The 17921-nt window shown below is 39.0% G+C and overlaps 1 protein-coding gene across 1 annotated transcript; it reads right to left on the bottom strand.

Moving 5' to 3' along the window:
* Nucleotides 1-1020: 1020 nt before the first annotated feature.
* Nucleotides 1021-4094, bottom strand: LOC146616153 (endothelin receptor type B-like). The gene is made up of 8 exons (XM_085375247.1): nucleotides 3938-4094; nucleotides 3336-3787; nucleotides 3098-3210; nucleotides 2707-2911; nucleotides 2359-2499; nucleotides 2137-2270; nucleotides 1899-2007; nucleotides 1021-1188 (listed from the first exon to the last, which is right to left on the bottom strand). Exons 1-8 carry the CDS (start codon nucleotides 4092-4094, stop codon nucleotides 1021-1023), a joined length of 1479 nt encoding a protein of 492 aa, XP_085231373.1.
* Between the last annotated feature and the right edge of the window lie 13827 nt (nucleotides 4095-17921).

The raw sequence follows: 17921 nt of genomic DNA, 5'->3' as shown, positions 1-17921 counted from the left end.
TCTCTTTTGTATAAGCGTCACAAAGCATAACAAGAAGTCAGAAGCTTTTATTCAAACAAACGACTCCATTTTTGCAAACAGTCAAGTTTACTTACACGAGATAAACTTTTAATAGGCATTCCAGCACACAGCGTCGAGACACTTCTGCAGACTGATACAGCGTTAGCTGGGAGAGCAGCACTCTATTTGTGCTTGCCTTGTCCTGTGACAGGAAGACCTATCAGGTGCCCCCCTCAGACTCCCCCCAATCCCTCTCTCTTCCTGACCTCATTCTGTCATCTTCGTTTTTCTTCTCCCCCACTCACAGGTCTTTCATAAAGTGTCTCCATGCATTACACATTTAACAATGCATTAAAAATAGGCCACCATCAATCAGTCATTCAGTAGTGGAGACGAAATCTACTTGTGGCACCAATTTGATATATTTCTCAAGGTTCATGCAGGAAAAGAATGCCATAAACTCTTGAAATGATGTGCAGCATATGAAAGTTAACAGATATGTAAATAGTATGAGATAATAATACACCGTACCTCATAAAACCCACCATGACAATTCTGAATTCCCCTTCGCTTAATTTCCTCTGGCATAGTGTCTTTCCAGAATCCAGAAACAGAATTAAGATAATATATATATGCAGGCGCTAAGCCGTGACAAGATTTCTGTTGATGGGTGCCAGGTTAACATCGTGCCCAAAACAGTGATTTGAGAACTGTGATGCATGATACAGGATAGGTACTAGGTAAAATCTGATGTAATGTTAGGGAGTGAGTCAAGCCTCGAGGGCAAATAGTCTGAACAGTCTGACTCCAGGTTGCTCATGCCAAAGCAGATGTTCAACTGACGACAGCATTACAAAAGACAGGGCTCCATGTTATTCAGAAGGTATTTTATATTATTAGGATGGCATGTCAAGGTTGCCGAGCTGCTGATAGAGCTGCCTTTGTAGCTGTTTTGATGGCCATGTATATTTAATAAAGATATATCGACAATCTCACAAAGTGTTTTCAAAGTGAGTTTTGTTAGCACAGTAAGGTGTTCTCCTGCTCAGGTTCAGGTACAGGAGTCTGCTTGTGAGCTTTGATGTTGCAGCTCTGCTCTGAGGCTTGATCCTGCATTCTGGACTTCAAAACAGACTGCATCTCGTCATGGGCAACAGCTTGAAGAGGTAGACACCTGCACAGACATGCCTGAAGGACCACCCGGAAAATTTGGTCAGAGGACAACAAACATTTCCCATCAGCTTCACCTGGCAAAAACTGCCTATTATGACGTTTTTATGTGAAGTATTTCCTGTCCAAATCTACAGTAAAGCAATCGCTAATGATCCACAGATTGAGTTTTCATTAATTCAGAGAGCGCAAACCTTATCGGGAATAGAAATGTAGTCTGGAAAGACAGTTGTTTAAAGCAAGCTTCAGCTTTGGGTGTTTCATAAATATTACATTAAAAAAAATATGTTGCTATGAAGAAAGAAATCCATGTATTGTGCAGTGCAAAAAAATGTAAGTATAGATAAAATAAATGAAAGAATGTTTTAGGTATCTTCTTCTGAACTTGTGGTACAATAAAGGCTCTTGATTTTTTTTTCCCTTAAAAATTGCCTTGAAGCGATGTTTTCTTCTTCTTTTATAGCACGTCACTTTGATTCAGTGACCAACTGTCTGGTAGATTGCCAAGTGTCTGATGATGTGTTTTTTTCTCAGACCATTTTCACTTATTACCCCCTCAGGTTATTACTTGCTGCAGTCTGGCTATTTTACAGACATGACTCCATATGTCCTTAATGACACCCCTGATAGCTCATACAATGTGGACCAATATGTTTTCAAGATATACCCGATTTATTTAAACTAAATAGTGCCATCTATAAGAATAACAATAAGAGCATGACGCTTACCTTAAAGCATCTCTTGAATCTTTTGCTGACAATGTACAATGCAATAGGGTTGATGCATGAGTTCAGGGATGCCATATTTATGCCAAAATAGTCAAGGACAAGAAAGACGCTGAAAAAGAGTTGTCAGAAAATGTCAGGAAAGCTCATAGGCTGGCCAGTGAACAGCAGAAAAAAAAAAATATATATATATATATATATATAAACTTTAAATTAAAGGTTCTTAGTACTTTGTGCTCACCTCAGCAGCTGACACCTATTAGGATCTTTTTCATCATAAATTGTTAATTTCAAGATTCTGCTGAGGTACAGAGGCAACCAGCAGAGTGCAAACACAATCACCAGGCAGAAGACAGTTTTTGCAACTTCTCTTCTCTTCAAAAGAAAGGACATGATCAAAATAAGCTTTAAAAAGGAAACATTGCCAGAATGATGCAAAATCTGCCAAAAACCACAATGCTACCTGCTTGATGTGTTCGCATAATGTAGTCTCAGTTTTTCTCAGCATTTTCCTGGTCATCAGCGTGTAGAACACTGCAGTCCAAACTAGTGGCATGCAAAAGTAGAAGCCAAAGAGCCACCAGTCTTTCACTGCTTTATAAATCTGTTGGTTGAACACGACAAGGCTATCAGTCGTGGATGCGAGAGCACCATTCAAGAAACAATATTTGACACACGTGTAGGTTGAAAACAAGCGTACTTTGCATCTGCTGGCTGAAGACAGAAGAAAAACTATGATAATTGTTACATTTTTTAGTTATCTTTGACAATTGACATGAAAACTTAAATGTTATGAAGACAATTACATTACCTGCATGAACCCCGTGGTTTGCATTGGGTGTAGTAGACATATCGTGAGACGCTTCTCTTTATAGTCCATTGTTATCATATCAAAGCCCACAACTTCAGGGACAGCCAGCAGGATAGAAATAACCCATATCAGACCTATTTCAATTGCTGTCCACACTGAAACCCAGATGCCTTTGATTTGATTCCAGGACACAACAGCTCTGTATCTGTAAAATCAATGAGAAAATGTTATGGCTTGAGGAACTTTTTGTCTGTAACAATGATGCATTTTCAGCTCAAGAACATTTCAAGGGCTAATGCTAAATAAATCTGTCTGCCTGATGAAATACAGATAGGAGGCACGGAACACTATTTTCTTGGAGGGCACAGGACAGTGCTGTTTATCTCCTTACCTGTCAACACTCAAGGCACATAAGCTCAACACAGTAATTCCAACAGAGGTTTTTTGTATGAAGGGAATGAGTTTGCAAAGTACTAAACCGAAGGGCCAATTTTCTGCCATGAGCTGCAACAAAAACAAAAGGGCATTTTTGGCAATTTAAAAAAAGAAAAACACCCACAATCAATTCCAGCTGAAATTAAGTGCAGAAAAGAAAACAATAATTGCACACCATGTGGTAAATAACTCACCCTGTAAGCGTTGATTGGAATGTCTATCACAATGTGGATTAGATCTCCCAAAGCAAGGCTCGCAATGAGAATGTTAGGGCCACTTCTCATGCGTTTGTTTACGTAGATAATTCGAAGTAAGGCGGAATTCCCGACTATTCCAACAACGAAAACAACCAGGGAAACTATAATATTGACATATTTGAAGGTGACTCTGATTCTAGCTGACTCTGAACACATAGGAGGGTGTGATGTTTTTGGTCCTGCTACTTGAGGTGGATGAATTGAGCTGTTGGATTTCTCCTTTTCCAGTATTAAAAAACCAGGGGAGGTTGTTGCAGAGAGCTCAATTACAGGAGATGGTTCTGAGTCCTGGTTGTTGGCCGTTTCACCGACAAGAAGATTTCCCAAAAACAGAACCAGAGTGAAAATCCACATTGTTGTAAAATTCCTCAAAAACGCCTTTTTGCCAACTGTGGAATGGAAAAATGAAAGCTGTTATAATCAGCACAGCTAATTAGCTTTACGATTTAGTGCAATGTAAATGATTCATTTAACTTATTTTTATTTATTTAAAAGGGAAAAAATATTAATAATAGCATTGATTATGATTGCCAGCTTACCTTCAGATGAACACATACACACTGCCTGCAGATAGTCTCTGTAATAATAAACAGGCTGTATGTTTAATACAAAGGACGGTTCTTTGTTGCCTGCTATAACCCGGCTGAGGAAAATCAGGGTTTTATAGACTAAGGTACTGTTGTCAGCATTAGTCATCGATCTGTCAGTAGTGACTGTAATTACTTCCCTTGATGCATCACCCTGAATGAAAGGATGGTGTTGAAGTGTATTGTCTGCTATCGCAGAGTGAGATCATTTTATAGGCTTCAGTAGGGATATTGTGTTACAGTTTTTCCCTCTGTTACTAAAACTTGTCCATTATCTTATTTGACATATCCTCACAAAATCTAAATGTAGCAAAATGTCTATTTTAGTGAAGCAAGAGATTTTCTTTGCTTAGAGCCACAAAGCCTTTATCACTAAGTCACACTCTATCGAGTCATCATTAATGAATGCAATGGGAACTGGAAAAATATCTTCTGCAGCTATATTACATTTTGGATGTACATGAGCCTGATGCACAAATACTGACAGGCAAACGCACTTGAATAATAACGAAAATGATGCAAATTTTAACTACAACATTTAGAGAGTTTCAGCTGACATTTTTTTGCCTCAGTTGACACATATCAATTTGAAAACATGACTCGGTCTCAGTCCTACCAGAGTTACTGCTTCTGCCTCTCCTGAGGGTCCCGGTGAAGGTGACTTCTCCCCCTCGACAGTCTAACGACAACCTGAAGAGCCTGGAGGAGCAGGAGACGTGACGACAAGAAAGATCCCACTGTTAATAACATACTTGACAACTACTCATTTCAACATTGAAATCTGTGCCTCGCTGCTCACAGATGACCTTGGGAAACTACATGCTGGCATGTTTTTTTGCAAGAAGTACAGATTATGAGAAGTGAATTGAGAATAAAAGACTGTGACAACTGTTCGCAGCTAAGTTTTCGGTATATTCCAAATAAATACAACATTTTTTTTGGTATCTTTTTCATGCAGGACCCATAGAAGTAATTATGGTAATATGTAAAGACTTCTAAACACAGCACCTTGCATTTCTGTTTCATTTGTCACTTTAATTAACTCCATTTTGAGTCAAACTGCTGGTAAAACTGATCTGAAACCAGCTGTTTTTTGGTCTTTGGCCTCAGTTGTGCTTTAATGGATATGACGGTTATCTTGGTGGTCGGTTTGGCTAAAGAGCTTTTTACCTGACAAACCCTACCACTGCTGTCAGATGTAATGACTCGCCAAACCCACCATTACCGCAGCTGCATATCTGCACTGGACACAGTTTAATTTGGAAACCAAAATGCTTGGGTTTATTACAGATTGCAGCCTCGGTATTTGCAATGATTATGGTCTAAGCTGTGAAATGTGTCCACGCTTACATGGCTTATCACAGCAGGTAAGTCATGTGAGCAAGAAGCTCTTTTGTAGCTTATCCACCAAAAATACTGAATAAAATTGCTCTCGTGAAGCATTTTTTTTTGTCTCCCATCGCTGTTTTCTTCAGTTCCACCAGAGTTCATGAAGGTTTGTTTGTTGGATGGAAGATTTATTACTCTGATGAGTACTCAAACACACACAGATTGGGAGTGGGTGGAGCAGAGCCCCTCTTTCAGCTGTCAAGGTAAGCTGTGTCATCAGTATGGCTAAGATTGGGTCACCTGTTCCAGCCCCCTCTTGGATCTCATGACTTAGACAGCTGTCAAAATCCTAATTATTTCTCTCTTGTGTAGTTCAAAAGGAAATTGAAGAATCCCGTTGATGCATGCAGAGGTGAACGTGGACAGTGTCCCCAATTAGCTGCTGTTATTAATGCAGTTCTGGCTGATGGCTCTAACAGCAAAGCCATTCAGTATTGTGGTTTTGTGGATATTTTAAGCATTCCTGAAATCTTGAAATAAAATTATGAACCTAGATGGTAACTACTGACATTTTTAAACTGAGAAATTATGTTCTTAAAATGAACTAATTGCCAACACAGTCTTTCAAAGACAGTTGTACATTTTTCACCTTTTGTTGTTACCCAACTTTTCTTTTCTAGCACTTTTTTCACCAACACCATTTTTTATAATAATAATCATTAAAAAAAAAAAAAACGTTGACATTTGATATGATATCTTATACAATTTTCTTCATATTTGCTTTAAGACACTGTAAACGTCATGAGATTATTGCATTTTATTTATAAACTGCAAATCTCTCTATATATAGAGCCTTTTTTTTTCTTTTTCGAAAAGTGCCCACCAGCATTAAAGCACTGCTTACATTGTATATTAATGCATCAGATATCACCACTGTCACCACTGCCAGATTCCTCTGCAAGGGCAGAGTTAGGAGACAGATGATGAAAAGCGTGTGGGTCATTCTTGTTTCCTAGCATACAGGCCAAAACAAACTTGGTAATGACAGTGATGGCTTTTTCCCCACAGTAATAGCTGCATGTGGTGGCTATAATATCAGAGGTGCAGAGGTGATTATCAATCAGTTTTTTTGCTGCTGGTTCCAGGTGTTGAATCTAAAAAAGATGGCCCTTTTCCCCCTCAGTCTGTCTATTGCCAGCACTTCTATTAGCCCTTCACATGCACTCACCAGCCACTTTGTTAGGTACACCTGTTCAACTGCTCGTTGACACAAATATGTAATCTGCTATTCATGTGGCAGCAACTCAGTGCTTTTAGGCACGTAGACAGGATCAAGATGACCTGCTGAAAATCAAACTGAGCTTCAGAATGGGGAAGAAAGTTGATTTAGGTGACTTTGAATGTGTCATTGTTGTTGGTGCCAGACAGGCTGGTATAAATATTTCACAAACTGTTGATCTACTGGGAATTTCTTACACAATCATCTCTAAGGTTTACAGAGAATGAGAAAACATCCAGGGAGCGACAATACTCTGGAGGAAAATGTTTTGGTGACGTCAGAGGTCAGAGGAGACTGGCCAGAATGTTTGTGAGCTAGTAGGAAGTAACTCAACTGTATCTCAATTAAACCGTCAACACAACCAAGATATATGGAAGATTATCTCTGATTACACAACACCTTAAACTATGAAGGAGACTGACTACATAAGCAAAAGACTCACCAAAGCTGGGCAAGCCTCAGTTTCTCCTGCAACATTCAGATGGTAGGGTCAGAATTAGACAAAGATCCAGGCTTGTATCAACATTTCAGGCTTTTGCTGGGCACACTATTATGTCCCTTGGTACCATCATTTAAATAAAACAGCCTGAGTGTTGCTTCTGATCACGTCCATCCCTTTATGACAACAGTGTACCCGTCTTCTGCTTCCAGCAAGACAAACGCCATGTCACAAATCATCTTAAACTAGTTTCTTGAACATGATGGTGAGTTGATCATGGTGGGCTCCACCTCACCAGTCTCAAATACAATATAGCATCTTTAGGATGTGGTGAGACAGGAGGTTTGCATCATTGATGTGATGTAAACAAGTCTGCAGAAATTGTACAATGCTATGACGTCAATACAATACCCTGTTGAATCTATGCCATGAAAAAAGTTTTAAAAAAAAAACTACTGGCAACTGCTAGAAAAAGAGGCATATTCTTAGAGTGTGGATGTAGTTTTGTTAATTAAAAGTCAATGAAATGGGAAGCACTCCGGTTCTGATAATATTTACAGAATGACTGACTCACCTGGTAAGAAAGGGTTCATGCCCACTGTACGAGTGGCTGTAGGAAGCTTTCAGAGCATAACCAAAACCTCCCCAATTGTTGGGGCAGGTTACAGTTCTTACACAAAAATAGGGTAAATTAATTTCACAATCACCACGTTGTGGTTATTCCACTCTAACAGTGCTTTACTCAAAAAGTAAGCTGCACATTCCTCGTTCTATAACTGCACCACTACGGCCTCTGGATGTTAACAGAATGGACGTGACTACAATCTGAGGGAGCTCTCTCGCCCTCCCCAACTCATCCCAACTCATTTCATTACAGATATTTTTGTCAGCGGACACATGAACCCACAGCAACCAGAGATGAAGACAAGTCTTGTAATTATTATTTAATATGATGTTGTCCAACTGTTGCCGGAAAAACGCCCATTAAAATCAAATAACCTTATTTCCGCACCTCAGTATCGCACAGTATTTGTCTAAAGAGTAATTTGAACAAAGAAACAAAACAAGAGCTTAACAAAATGTGACGTACGACCTCTTTAACTAAATGGTTCTGTCACTGCTGAGAGTGATGATGGCAAAGCGATTAGTCAAAAGGAAGACAAGACAGGCAGCATACCAATATAAACAATAAGAAATAAAGTTTTTGCACAAAATCCAGATGTTCAGTAGCATTTGGTGTTTAATTTATATTTTAAGAGGAAAACAAAACTCTATATAAATTAAAACAACATTAATTGGCATCTAGTAAGCTGCCCAGTACATTTCAGTGTGTTAAATAAAATAATAAGACCGTTGTTAAATCAGTGGCTGCTTTGACTGTCTTGTGTTGTCTGTGCTAAGCTACTTGATATCTTTCATTGACGACAAGTCTGATGGTGGTAGAAGGCAAAAGAGAAAGGAACACAGTGTCCCATGAGACAAAAGCACCCCAGCAGTTTCCTGAACCTTTAGTGCCACCGAGGACTGATGGACAGAGTGACAGACAGATGGAGAGACATCCATCTATCCAGTTCCACATATTCAACTCAGGGTTCAGGGTTATCTATGGCCAGCTAGCTCTACCTAGCGATAGATTCTAGCTGTCTTGGTCCAGCCACCCCCTTCAGCTCTGGGTCCAAACATGTGGGAGAGGTAGCGGCAGATACAACATAAGTTTTTTATTATTATGTATTTGTTTCGCATATTTGTCACGCTTACATGTTTCAGATCATAAAACATCAATATTAGACAACCAGATAACCAGAGTAAATTTAAAAAGCTCTTTTCCAAGTTATCCAAGCCTACAGTACTGTAGGTTTTTCTCGCAGAAGAAGTGATTGCCTGTTACATGCCTCAGCGCACCAGCACATCTATCATCACTGATAGATAGATTGATATCATCATTGATTTTCTGTCATCCTTATTAAGGTGCTCTCTCCTCTTTGAGTCATCCCAAGTAATGATTGGCAGCAGAAAGCTGACTGCACTCTTATATGTAGTCAGAGAAGCTGGTGCATGAAGGTGGGCAAGGTTCACTCTCTCTTTCTCTTTCTCCCTTAAGTCCATCAACGGTGTTATCCCTCAGTTGCTTTTTCATTGTTGTTTATTAATTATTAGTTAATTTGGGAGTTTCTGGCAGTGCTGTTTTTGGCAGTCCTATTTTGGTTCTATTAGTCGAGTTTACTAATATTTATTTAGTGGAGAAGCTTGAATTGTGTAGCTGGCAAATTGTCTTCTTCCGCATATTTTTTTTGTTTTGGTATGGATTGCTATCGCCACTATTTGTGTTCAGCTGTTGTAAGTAAAAATCATATGTAAAGTCCTTTTGGGATACTGAAGCAGTCATTTAAAAACATTTAATTAAAAAAAAAGACATCAGTGTTTACCCAACTACCAGAACCAACCAATTTGATCATGAAATTATAGGCCATAGGAATGTAGGACATAGGGAGAGGTAAAACTGTTTAAGAAGCTTTGAAAGCATTATCTATAGAATTAATTGTAGTTCTTGCAATTTCCTTCCCATTAGAATCTATCTGAGAAAGAAATTGGCACTTAATAGCTCCAAACTCGCAATATGATAAGATGTAACAGATTGTTGCCAGGTCCACACAGATTTAGCTGGACTACATTAAACCCTACTCATTTGGCCCTGCACTTAGCAACACTAGACCTGAAAGGTTCCTTAATAATTCTAATTGGTACAGTTATCTGGCAACACCAGAGTACTATTTCCCCCTATCTGCAGATTTTTTTGTATTTTTTTTTAAGTAGGCTGAAACATTTGAAGCTCCATAGAAAACCCAAGACTTGTACAAAGGTATAATTATGTATGCAACCTCGAGACTTCTCAAGATAAATTACAGCAATATTAAGCATGTGGTCTTTTATGCTTCCCATGGAGATGATACGAATACATAGATAGTATCCTTTGTTTCTTAAGGTTGTATTAAGATCAAACAAACTCTTCAAATGGATGTCAAAAAAGATCATTGATGAGCCTCATCCCTGGGGTAATATTTAAAAACAAAAATTACTACTAGCATGTTTACATTGTGTCTACAAGAACAGACAGATGATGATGATCCAAAGGTATGCTCATGCATTTGTAATGACATTGCTGTTGTTGTGTTCCATCTTAAAGCATATGTGTTTGATCATCTGTGGCAAAATCGAGTAGAAAAAAAAAAAGGACATCACTGCAGAATTCAAAAAGCTCTGTACGCTTCGGAAAAGGAGGGCAGACCAAAGTGTTGAGCCGATTGTGTTTATTTGGCTTCGTGTCACAGCTAAAGGAGGCAGGCTAATTAAGCAGTTCCACAAAAGTGGGAAATGTTTTCTGACCTTATGCGTGAATGGAACGGATAATGTTTTGCATCCTTTTAAGCAGTGCTGAAAGTGGACGATCAAGGACAAGGTCAAAGTACAAATGAGAGACTACATTTGTTCCCTTTGATAAAAGGTTTGCACAGTGTTAATGATCCTTAATAGACAAAGCTGTCCTTCTGGGAAAGCAGCCATTATAATATCTTCCGCAGAAGCTGCTGACTTCACTTACATAATCCTGGTAGAAAGGACGTAGCGCCCAGCATCAAAGGCATTTTTGCAAAATAAAAGCTGTTCCACATGCTATCATCCCAGTGGAATGATATGGTAATTGTTACTCTATAAGGGTTATGAAATGGATTTAAACAGAGGGCTTTCTAAAAATGAGGCCTTGAGGTAATGGTTTGACATTTTAAGAAACATATTTGCTTTGTGGTGGAGAATTAGAAGAAGATGTGCAGATGGATACCACTCTCCTGTCTTTATAGCAAATATGCAGCTTCTTAGCTCATCTCAGTAAAATACTAGTTGCAACTTGCCTCCTGTCTCCAAATGTAGTAAAACTTCCTCCCACATAAATAGTCTGGTATATGACCTCAGTAAAAGATTACCTAAGCTTTCATCTAATTTATTTTATTAGAGGAGAAGTGCGATCTCCAAAATGTAAAACTATTCCTTTTAACCAAATATAAAATTAATGTTGAAAACCAATTCAAACCTGCAGTTTTTTTGATAGGTTTCTTTAAAGACCTTTGGACCAGCTGCCTCACTAATCTCTGTGGTATGTTTAAAGGTTGAATCTGACCCCTGGTAGAGGTCTCTGCTTTGGTGAGACCGGAGATCTGAGGAGGTGCAGGAATTGGCTGTATTTTTATCCACAAGTATGCAACCTTCCCTTCAAGCTTCTCACCTTCACTCTTGGGCTGCACATCAGTTTGTGTGTGTGCATATCCCCCTAAAAATGCACGTAACCTATTTCACCTTCGCACATCATGGAAATATTAAGCTTCATCTGAGGTCAAAGCTTAAAGTTGTTAATGGTAAATTTATGCACTACAAACTGTGCTTGCGATGATTTGATATGCCGCTCTTATACGTGAAAAATATACAGCGGGAGCCTCCATTATAAACCACGCAGTATATCAGAGCAGCCATTCATGATAATCATTAGTTGTAAAGAAAAGAAAAATAAATTTGAAAAGGGATAATGTGTCATTTTGATTTTAATGAAGCATTTTTTGTCTTTCGTTTCTAAAGAATCATAAAAAGCCAGAGCACAGTGTTCCAAATGACAAGCACAGAGACTTACTTTCTGCTTGGCCTGATGCAGACCTGCAAGTTCCACCACTCTGCAAATCTGCACCACATTAAGCCACATTACATTTTCCTTCCCCAGATGCAGTGGTTTAACAAACAAATGGAGAAGGAGAAGTGACCCGGAAAGATAAAGGCCGATGTAAATTAAGAGAGAAATACAGAATTGGCAAAAAGCTCGCCTCTTTTATGGCAGCGATGGCGTTTTACAGCATTGCATTATTTCAGATTTGTTTGAATAATATGGTGCAAAGTCATTCACGGTTGCATTCAGATTGTAAAAGATTTGATCAGCAGCTACACACACACACACACACACACACACACACACACACACACACACACACACACACACACACACACACACACACACACACATTAAATGGTAAACACAGTCCATTCTGTCTTTCCTCGTTCTTCCTAGCGCTATGAATTATTCGCCATTTATACGAAATCTTTTAAACATAACAGATAACAACCGGTCATCTTGCAATAAATTGTTGACTGCTAATACGTTACCATTCAGCCGGACACATCGCAATACTATTTTTTTCACATTCTGTATGCTATTTCTAATTTATATGAAATGGTTAAACTGCATGCACTCTTGCTCTGTCTGCCCAGCTGTAGTGAGTCAGTCTGAATTAATTCTTAATAGGTCATACTTGCCAGTCTTGTGCAATTTCTTTAAAGTTAATAAACAAAAAAATACTAAAGATTTTATTTTCATCATAATTGCTATCCACTTAGGTTCCTCTCTGACATTTTTTTCATCTCATTTGTTATCTAGGAGTCTTTCTAGAACGGTATAAGGGATGGCTGTTTTTTGTGCAGAGCATATAAAAATCAAACTTGTAGAAATCCTTTCATAAATTAATCATGTCCGTAGCATCCCAATACATACATTGTGAGGCAACTATAAACTTTTCAGTCTCCATACTACCATACATGTTGTGTCAAAACATTCCTGTAAATGTACACTGAAAATAGATGAGTCTCAAATTCGTTGCATTTTTTTCACTCTGTTAAAATGAAACTTATTTTTTCAGTAATTGAAGATTGATTTTGACCATTTCTTCTTTCGGCTGTTCCCTTTTGGTGTCGCCACAGTGGATCTTCTGCCTGTATTTCCTGCTATCACTAGCATTTTCTTCTGCCACCCCAGAAATCGCCATTTCGTCTCTCACAACATCCATAAACCTTCTCTGTGCTCGTCCCCTTTTACTCCTGGCTGGCAGCTCCATATTCAACAGCCTTTGCCCAATATATCCACTATCCCTCCTCTGCATATGTCCAACCCATCTCAACATTACCGCTCTTACTTTGTCACCAATCCACTCAACCTGAGCTGTCAGAAGGACAAGTTGTAGGGAAATTGTCAGAAGAACAGCTCAGGTCTACCCACGTCTAATCCTGTCCCTCCAGGTCACTCCCAGTGAAAAGCTCAGCATCATCAATTCTGCCACGTCCATCTCAACCTCCTGTTCCCGCTAATAAAAATGGCCCATAAGAAGACTGTCAATTAACACATTCCCCAGAGATTTAAATGGCATGTACTAACCATGACCATAACGCCGTGTTAACTTGTCCAAGTTGTACGGATCATGACACACAACACAGCGCTGAGGCAAAAATGTTGGTAGCAATGTCTTTTTCTTTTGGCTCTTCCCTCCTCTGCTTTGTTGGCATGAGCGTGATTAAGTACAGTAGTGTAAAGTATATTTAACAAGGTTTTCAGTGTCATTGGAAATGCACAACAAACTGGATCCATACTATCACATGTTATATTTAAATATACAGTATATATAAATAACTGGAAAAGTGTTCAGCATGTAGTGAAACTGGCATATCCTGTGCAAATCACTGAAATTGTAAATGAAAAATGTATCACTGTAGAAAAATCTTACACACTGACATGCCAGGCAGTGTATTCTAACTAAAATGTTAGCTTTTAATTACACATAAGACACTACTAATTATCTTAATTTAAGAATAATGCAGTTGTTGTGCTTTAGTTGTATATGCACATGGTTTTTGAAGACGGTAGGCCCACTCAGACTGACTCGGTTGCTTAGTTTCTTTGTGTTCTTTCCTACTAAGTAGATATTAAGATCAGACTTCTGAGAGGATCATACCATCTGTTGCATGCTTCGTTGTTTTGCTTGTCACTGACGATAGTCTTTTATGTCTCTGGCTGCGTGTTTGCCTTGTTGTCATGCAGCAGGATGAATTTGGAACCAATCAAATATACCAAGCTAATGGTACCTGTTTGATGGATAAGACTCTAAACATCTAAAGTCCGTAAAGCTTTTGATTTTGCTTTTATCCACACCATATACTGTGCACAGTCCTGTACACTAATGGCTGTGGCGAGAACAGGAGAGATCAAACAGAAGATGAGGTAGGATTTAAAGAACTTGAGGTAAAGTTTTTTCCCTGTTGTGGTGTCTTATAGACACAATTGCTTACACTAGCGGTGAAAATTGTTGTTTTTATCCGTCCATTCTGTGTCTGCTTCTTCCTTTTTTTGTGGTTTCTCTGCGCATCTCCAAAAGTATCACAGTAATGATGCAAAAACCTGACTCGCTAGGCAAATCAAGTGAGATGGAGACAACAAAAGAAAGAAGAAAAAAAAATCAACATTTGTACAAAAAGGAAGGTTATAATCAGGATATATACTACGGAGAATGTTTACAACAATAATCTCTCGAGGAATTGTCTAATTTGCCTAGTGTAGCTAGATTCTAGTGTTTTATGCTATTAAATCAACATTTAAAAACACCCTTTTTTTCTGGAGAGTCGAGAAATAAATGGTGAATTGATACAATTAGCATACACGGAGGCTTTTTTGTGTTTTTCAGAGATCTTTTTCCTATTGCCAAAGAAATACTGAATGTGGGTTTTCAGAGCCTTGTCTATCCTTGTCACAGTGTAAGTTTTATCTTGTGAAAGATGATATGACATGGTATCCAGAGACCGAGTTTCACGGTTTTGATTTATTCATGAAGCACAAGTTAAAGACCTCAAAGAATTTAATAAATTATGAAGTGTCTTTGTTTTTTTTTTTTCTCCTCAGAGTGTTCCTAAAAACACGAAATCTGAGGTGGAGATATCCCCAGATAATGAAGTGTTGGATTTGCTCAGCACGGAAACTCCCCCAGCTCCTCCAGCCTGCCAACGAGAAACGAATGAGCTGCTAACTAGTCTGGACAAGGTATGCAAGAAAGTACTACTTTTAAACTGCTGGTTTTCATCCCCTGCTATAAATGTGAATTCATTTATGGACCATGCAATTAGTGTGCATTTCTTTCTTTTTCTTTTTTGCATCAAAGCTTGCCTGTAGGGGCTTTTGCTTGTTTTAAAATGTGTCCGTCTCCGACCCTGTCTTTGAATACCTCATTAGCTGCTGGGATATTTAGATGCTGTGTTTCTGACAGTGTCTTTTAGAGACAAAGACAGAGAGAAGAGAATGAAAAGCATCTATTCAAATAATGTCTTCAGACCCCCAACGTCAAGTGGATCAGAGGCATTGCCGCAGACCGTGCTGAACATTTGATGTGAGTGCTGCCAGCCGCTGAAGAAACCCCCGGTGACCAGCGATCTGATAGTCAACAGCAATGACCCAAAAGAGGTAAGAATGTGTGTGTGTGTGAGTGTGTGTGTGTGCAGCTCATGATAAATAAAAACTGACTGAAGTGAAAATAAGTGATTTTGCTCACAGAAGTCACTGTGTGCAGCAGTGAGTTACGATTACTGGGGATATCAAACAAACCGAGGTAATTTAAAACATCAAATATCCAATTCTGATATATGAGCACTACTTTGTTTAGAACCTAGTGAATTTGTGACTTAACAATGAGCCTCAGTTGAGCTTCACACAGTAAACTGGGTTGGATAAGTCTTTCAGCTTTAATCCATCGGGTTTAACCTAAGTAAATGCATTAGCCATTTAGAAAAGACAACCATTTTTATACATCGTGCACTATTTCAGAGCCTCAAAGATGATCGGACAACTGACTAACAGTTTTATAGCCAGGTGAAGCCTGTTCCCCCATTATTCAGTGATACATTAAGCAGATCTGGAGTTTACTCCAAGTTTTGAATTTGGATTTGGCAGCTTTCGATTGGAGCACTCTTATGTAAGCTACAATGCCAATAGCCTGTGATTCAGGTTCAGAAGTAAGCTATCAAGGCTGAATAAGTCAAATTTTAGTGCTTTTGCGGTGTGAGCATGTCCTCTCAGTCATTCTCTGTGACCCAACCATCCAAATTCACTAAAAGACATGAGGTATCCCAAGAAGTTCTGTTTGAGTCTGCTTTAACCAAACAATGATTGTTAGATTAGAATTAAATCACCTCCATTTGTTTATCTTTTGGAATAATTTGGATTTGTCTGCCTGGATAAATAAAATCTTAAATCAAGCACCATTTGAAATTACTCTTAAAAGACAAGAGCTCAAAAAACATCAATCCAGATTCGTGGCCTTTAAAATAAAAACATTTCCGCTTAGATTTTTACCAAAACGCTCTTCTCTGCCTCTCTAACAAACAAATGATAATAAAAATGAGTGAATGAATAAATAATGACTGCTTCTGTGAAGAAGGCAGCTTGTGAGATATCAGAGGATTTCCTGAAGCCTGCGGTAGTTATTGCTGAAGAAAATGTGGCTGATGGGGACCCAGCGGTGTAGATAGATCAAAGGTCAGTACTGCTAACAATTCTGGTGGCTTCCAACATTACATTTTTGTATTACCTTTCTATGCATGAGGTGATTACCTCGACACTGCAAAGGAAGCACACACAGGTCCAACTCCTCCAAGAACGCACATCAATATGAACCATTGCCAGAAGGTTGTGTTGTGACTTCCAGCGATCCCAAAACCATGGAGGAGATTCCACAAGACAGTTACTCTAGCTCCTTAACCCATCAGCAGTCTTTGGTGCAAGGAGGAACAAAGTGAGCACTGCCAGAGGCACAAAATGTCTCTGACCAAACAATGAGAAACAGACTTCATGAAGGTGGCCTGAGGGCCTGACCTCCTCTTGTGGCTCCTGTGCTCACTGCCCAGCACTGTGGAGCCCAATTAGCATTTCCTATAGAATACCAGAATTGGCAGGTTCACCACTGGCACCCTGTGCTATTCACAGATGAGAGCAGGTTCACCCTGAATATGTGACTGACGTGAAAGGCTCCAAGGAAGCCGTGGAGAACATTATGCTGTCTGTAATATCGATCAGCATGACCAGTGTGATGGCTGGAGGGATGCATAGACCTCTATGTCCTGATTGCATGTATAAAAATTCTCCATATGCTTAGAACCTGGTGCAGAAGGTCCTGGGTTTCTCCAAGTGCATAACAAAGCCCAGTCTTATGTGAAGAGAGTATGGAGAAAGTTCCAGTTGGATAAAGGATTAGATACTGTTGACTGGCATCCATGCTTGCAAAATCTAAAGAACACAAAGCACCTCTGTGACATTATGTTTTACCATCCAGCAGCTGGAATGACTCTCCAGGAGCTCAGTGGTCCCCTGGTCCAGACCTGGGAGGAGATCCCCCAAGACACCATCTGTTTTCTCTTTAGGAGCACGTCCCGACGCTGTCAGGCATGCACACAATACACATACAATGAATGTGGGGCCATACAAACTACTGAGTTCCATTTTGTAACATGGAGTAGACTACTACATCGTTTTTTCACTTTGAATTTTTTGGGTGTGTTTGATTTCTGCTCTCTGTAGAAATCAAACACACCCATTTTCATTTTCATTCCCATCAGATGATGTGGCATCCTTTTGTTCCTAACACATTACCCAGTCAATATTGTTTTTTCTCCCCATTAAGATCTGATGTGTTTTCTGTGTGTTCCTTTAATTTTGTTCTTCTTTGATGAATAAATTTGGCTCATCAGGGGTTGCACCACTTACGAAACATTTTAAAAAAAAATTTTCAGATAGAAAATTCATGTGAGTCTTTAGTGTATATCTAATTGAAGATCAGAGATTCACCAAACAATCGCACATCCTTTTGATTACCAGCCTTAACTATATAAATACATATAAAATCAGCTATTCTGACAGCTGAATGGTCTTCTATGTGTGATCCTCTAAAGACAAAAATTAGCAGCTTCACACTGAAGCAACTTAGGACAGGTTACTGGTTACCAAGGAGATGGCTATAATTGGTTCTATAATATTTTTCCTATTTTTC

This window comes from Diplotaxodon limnothrissa, linkage group LG16 (assembly GCF_057381915.1).
Source record: "Diplotaxodon limnothrissa isolate DT_005_m linkage group LG16, D_limnothrissa_male_GT1.1, whole genome shotgun sequence".
Lineage (NCBI taxonomy): Eukaryota > Metazoa > Chordata > Actinopteri > Cichliformes > Cichlidae > Diplotaxodon > Diplotaxodon limnothrissa.
The sequence above is the reverse complement of the archived record's forward strand: the minus strand, read 5'-3'. Positions and strand labels throughout refer to the sequence as shown.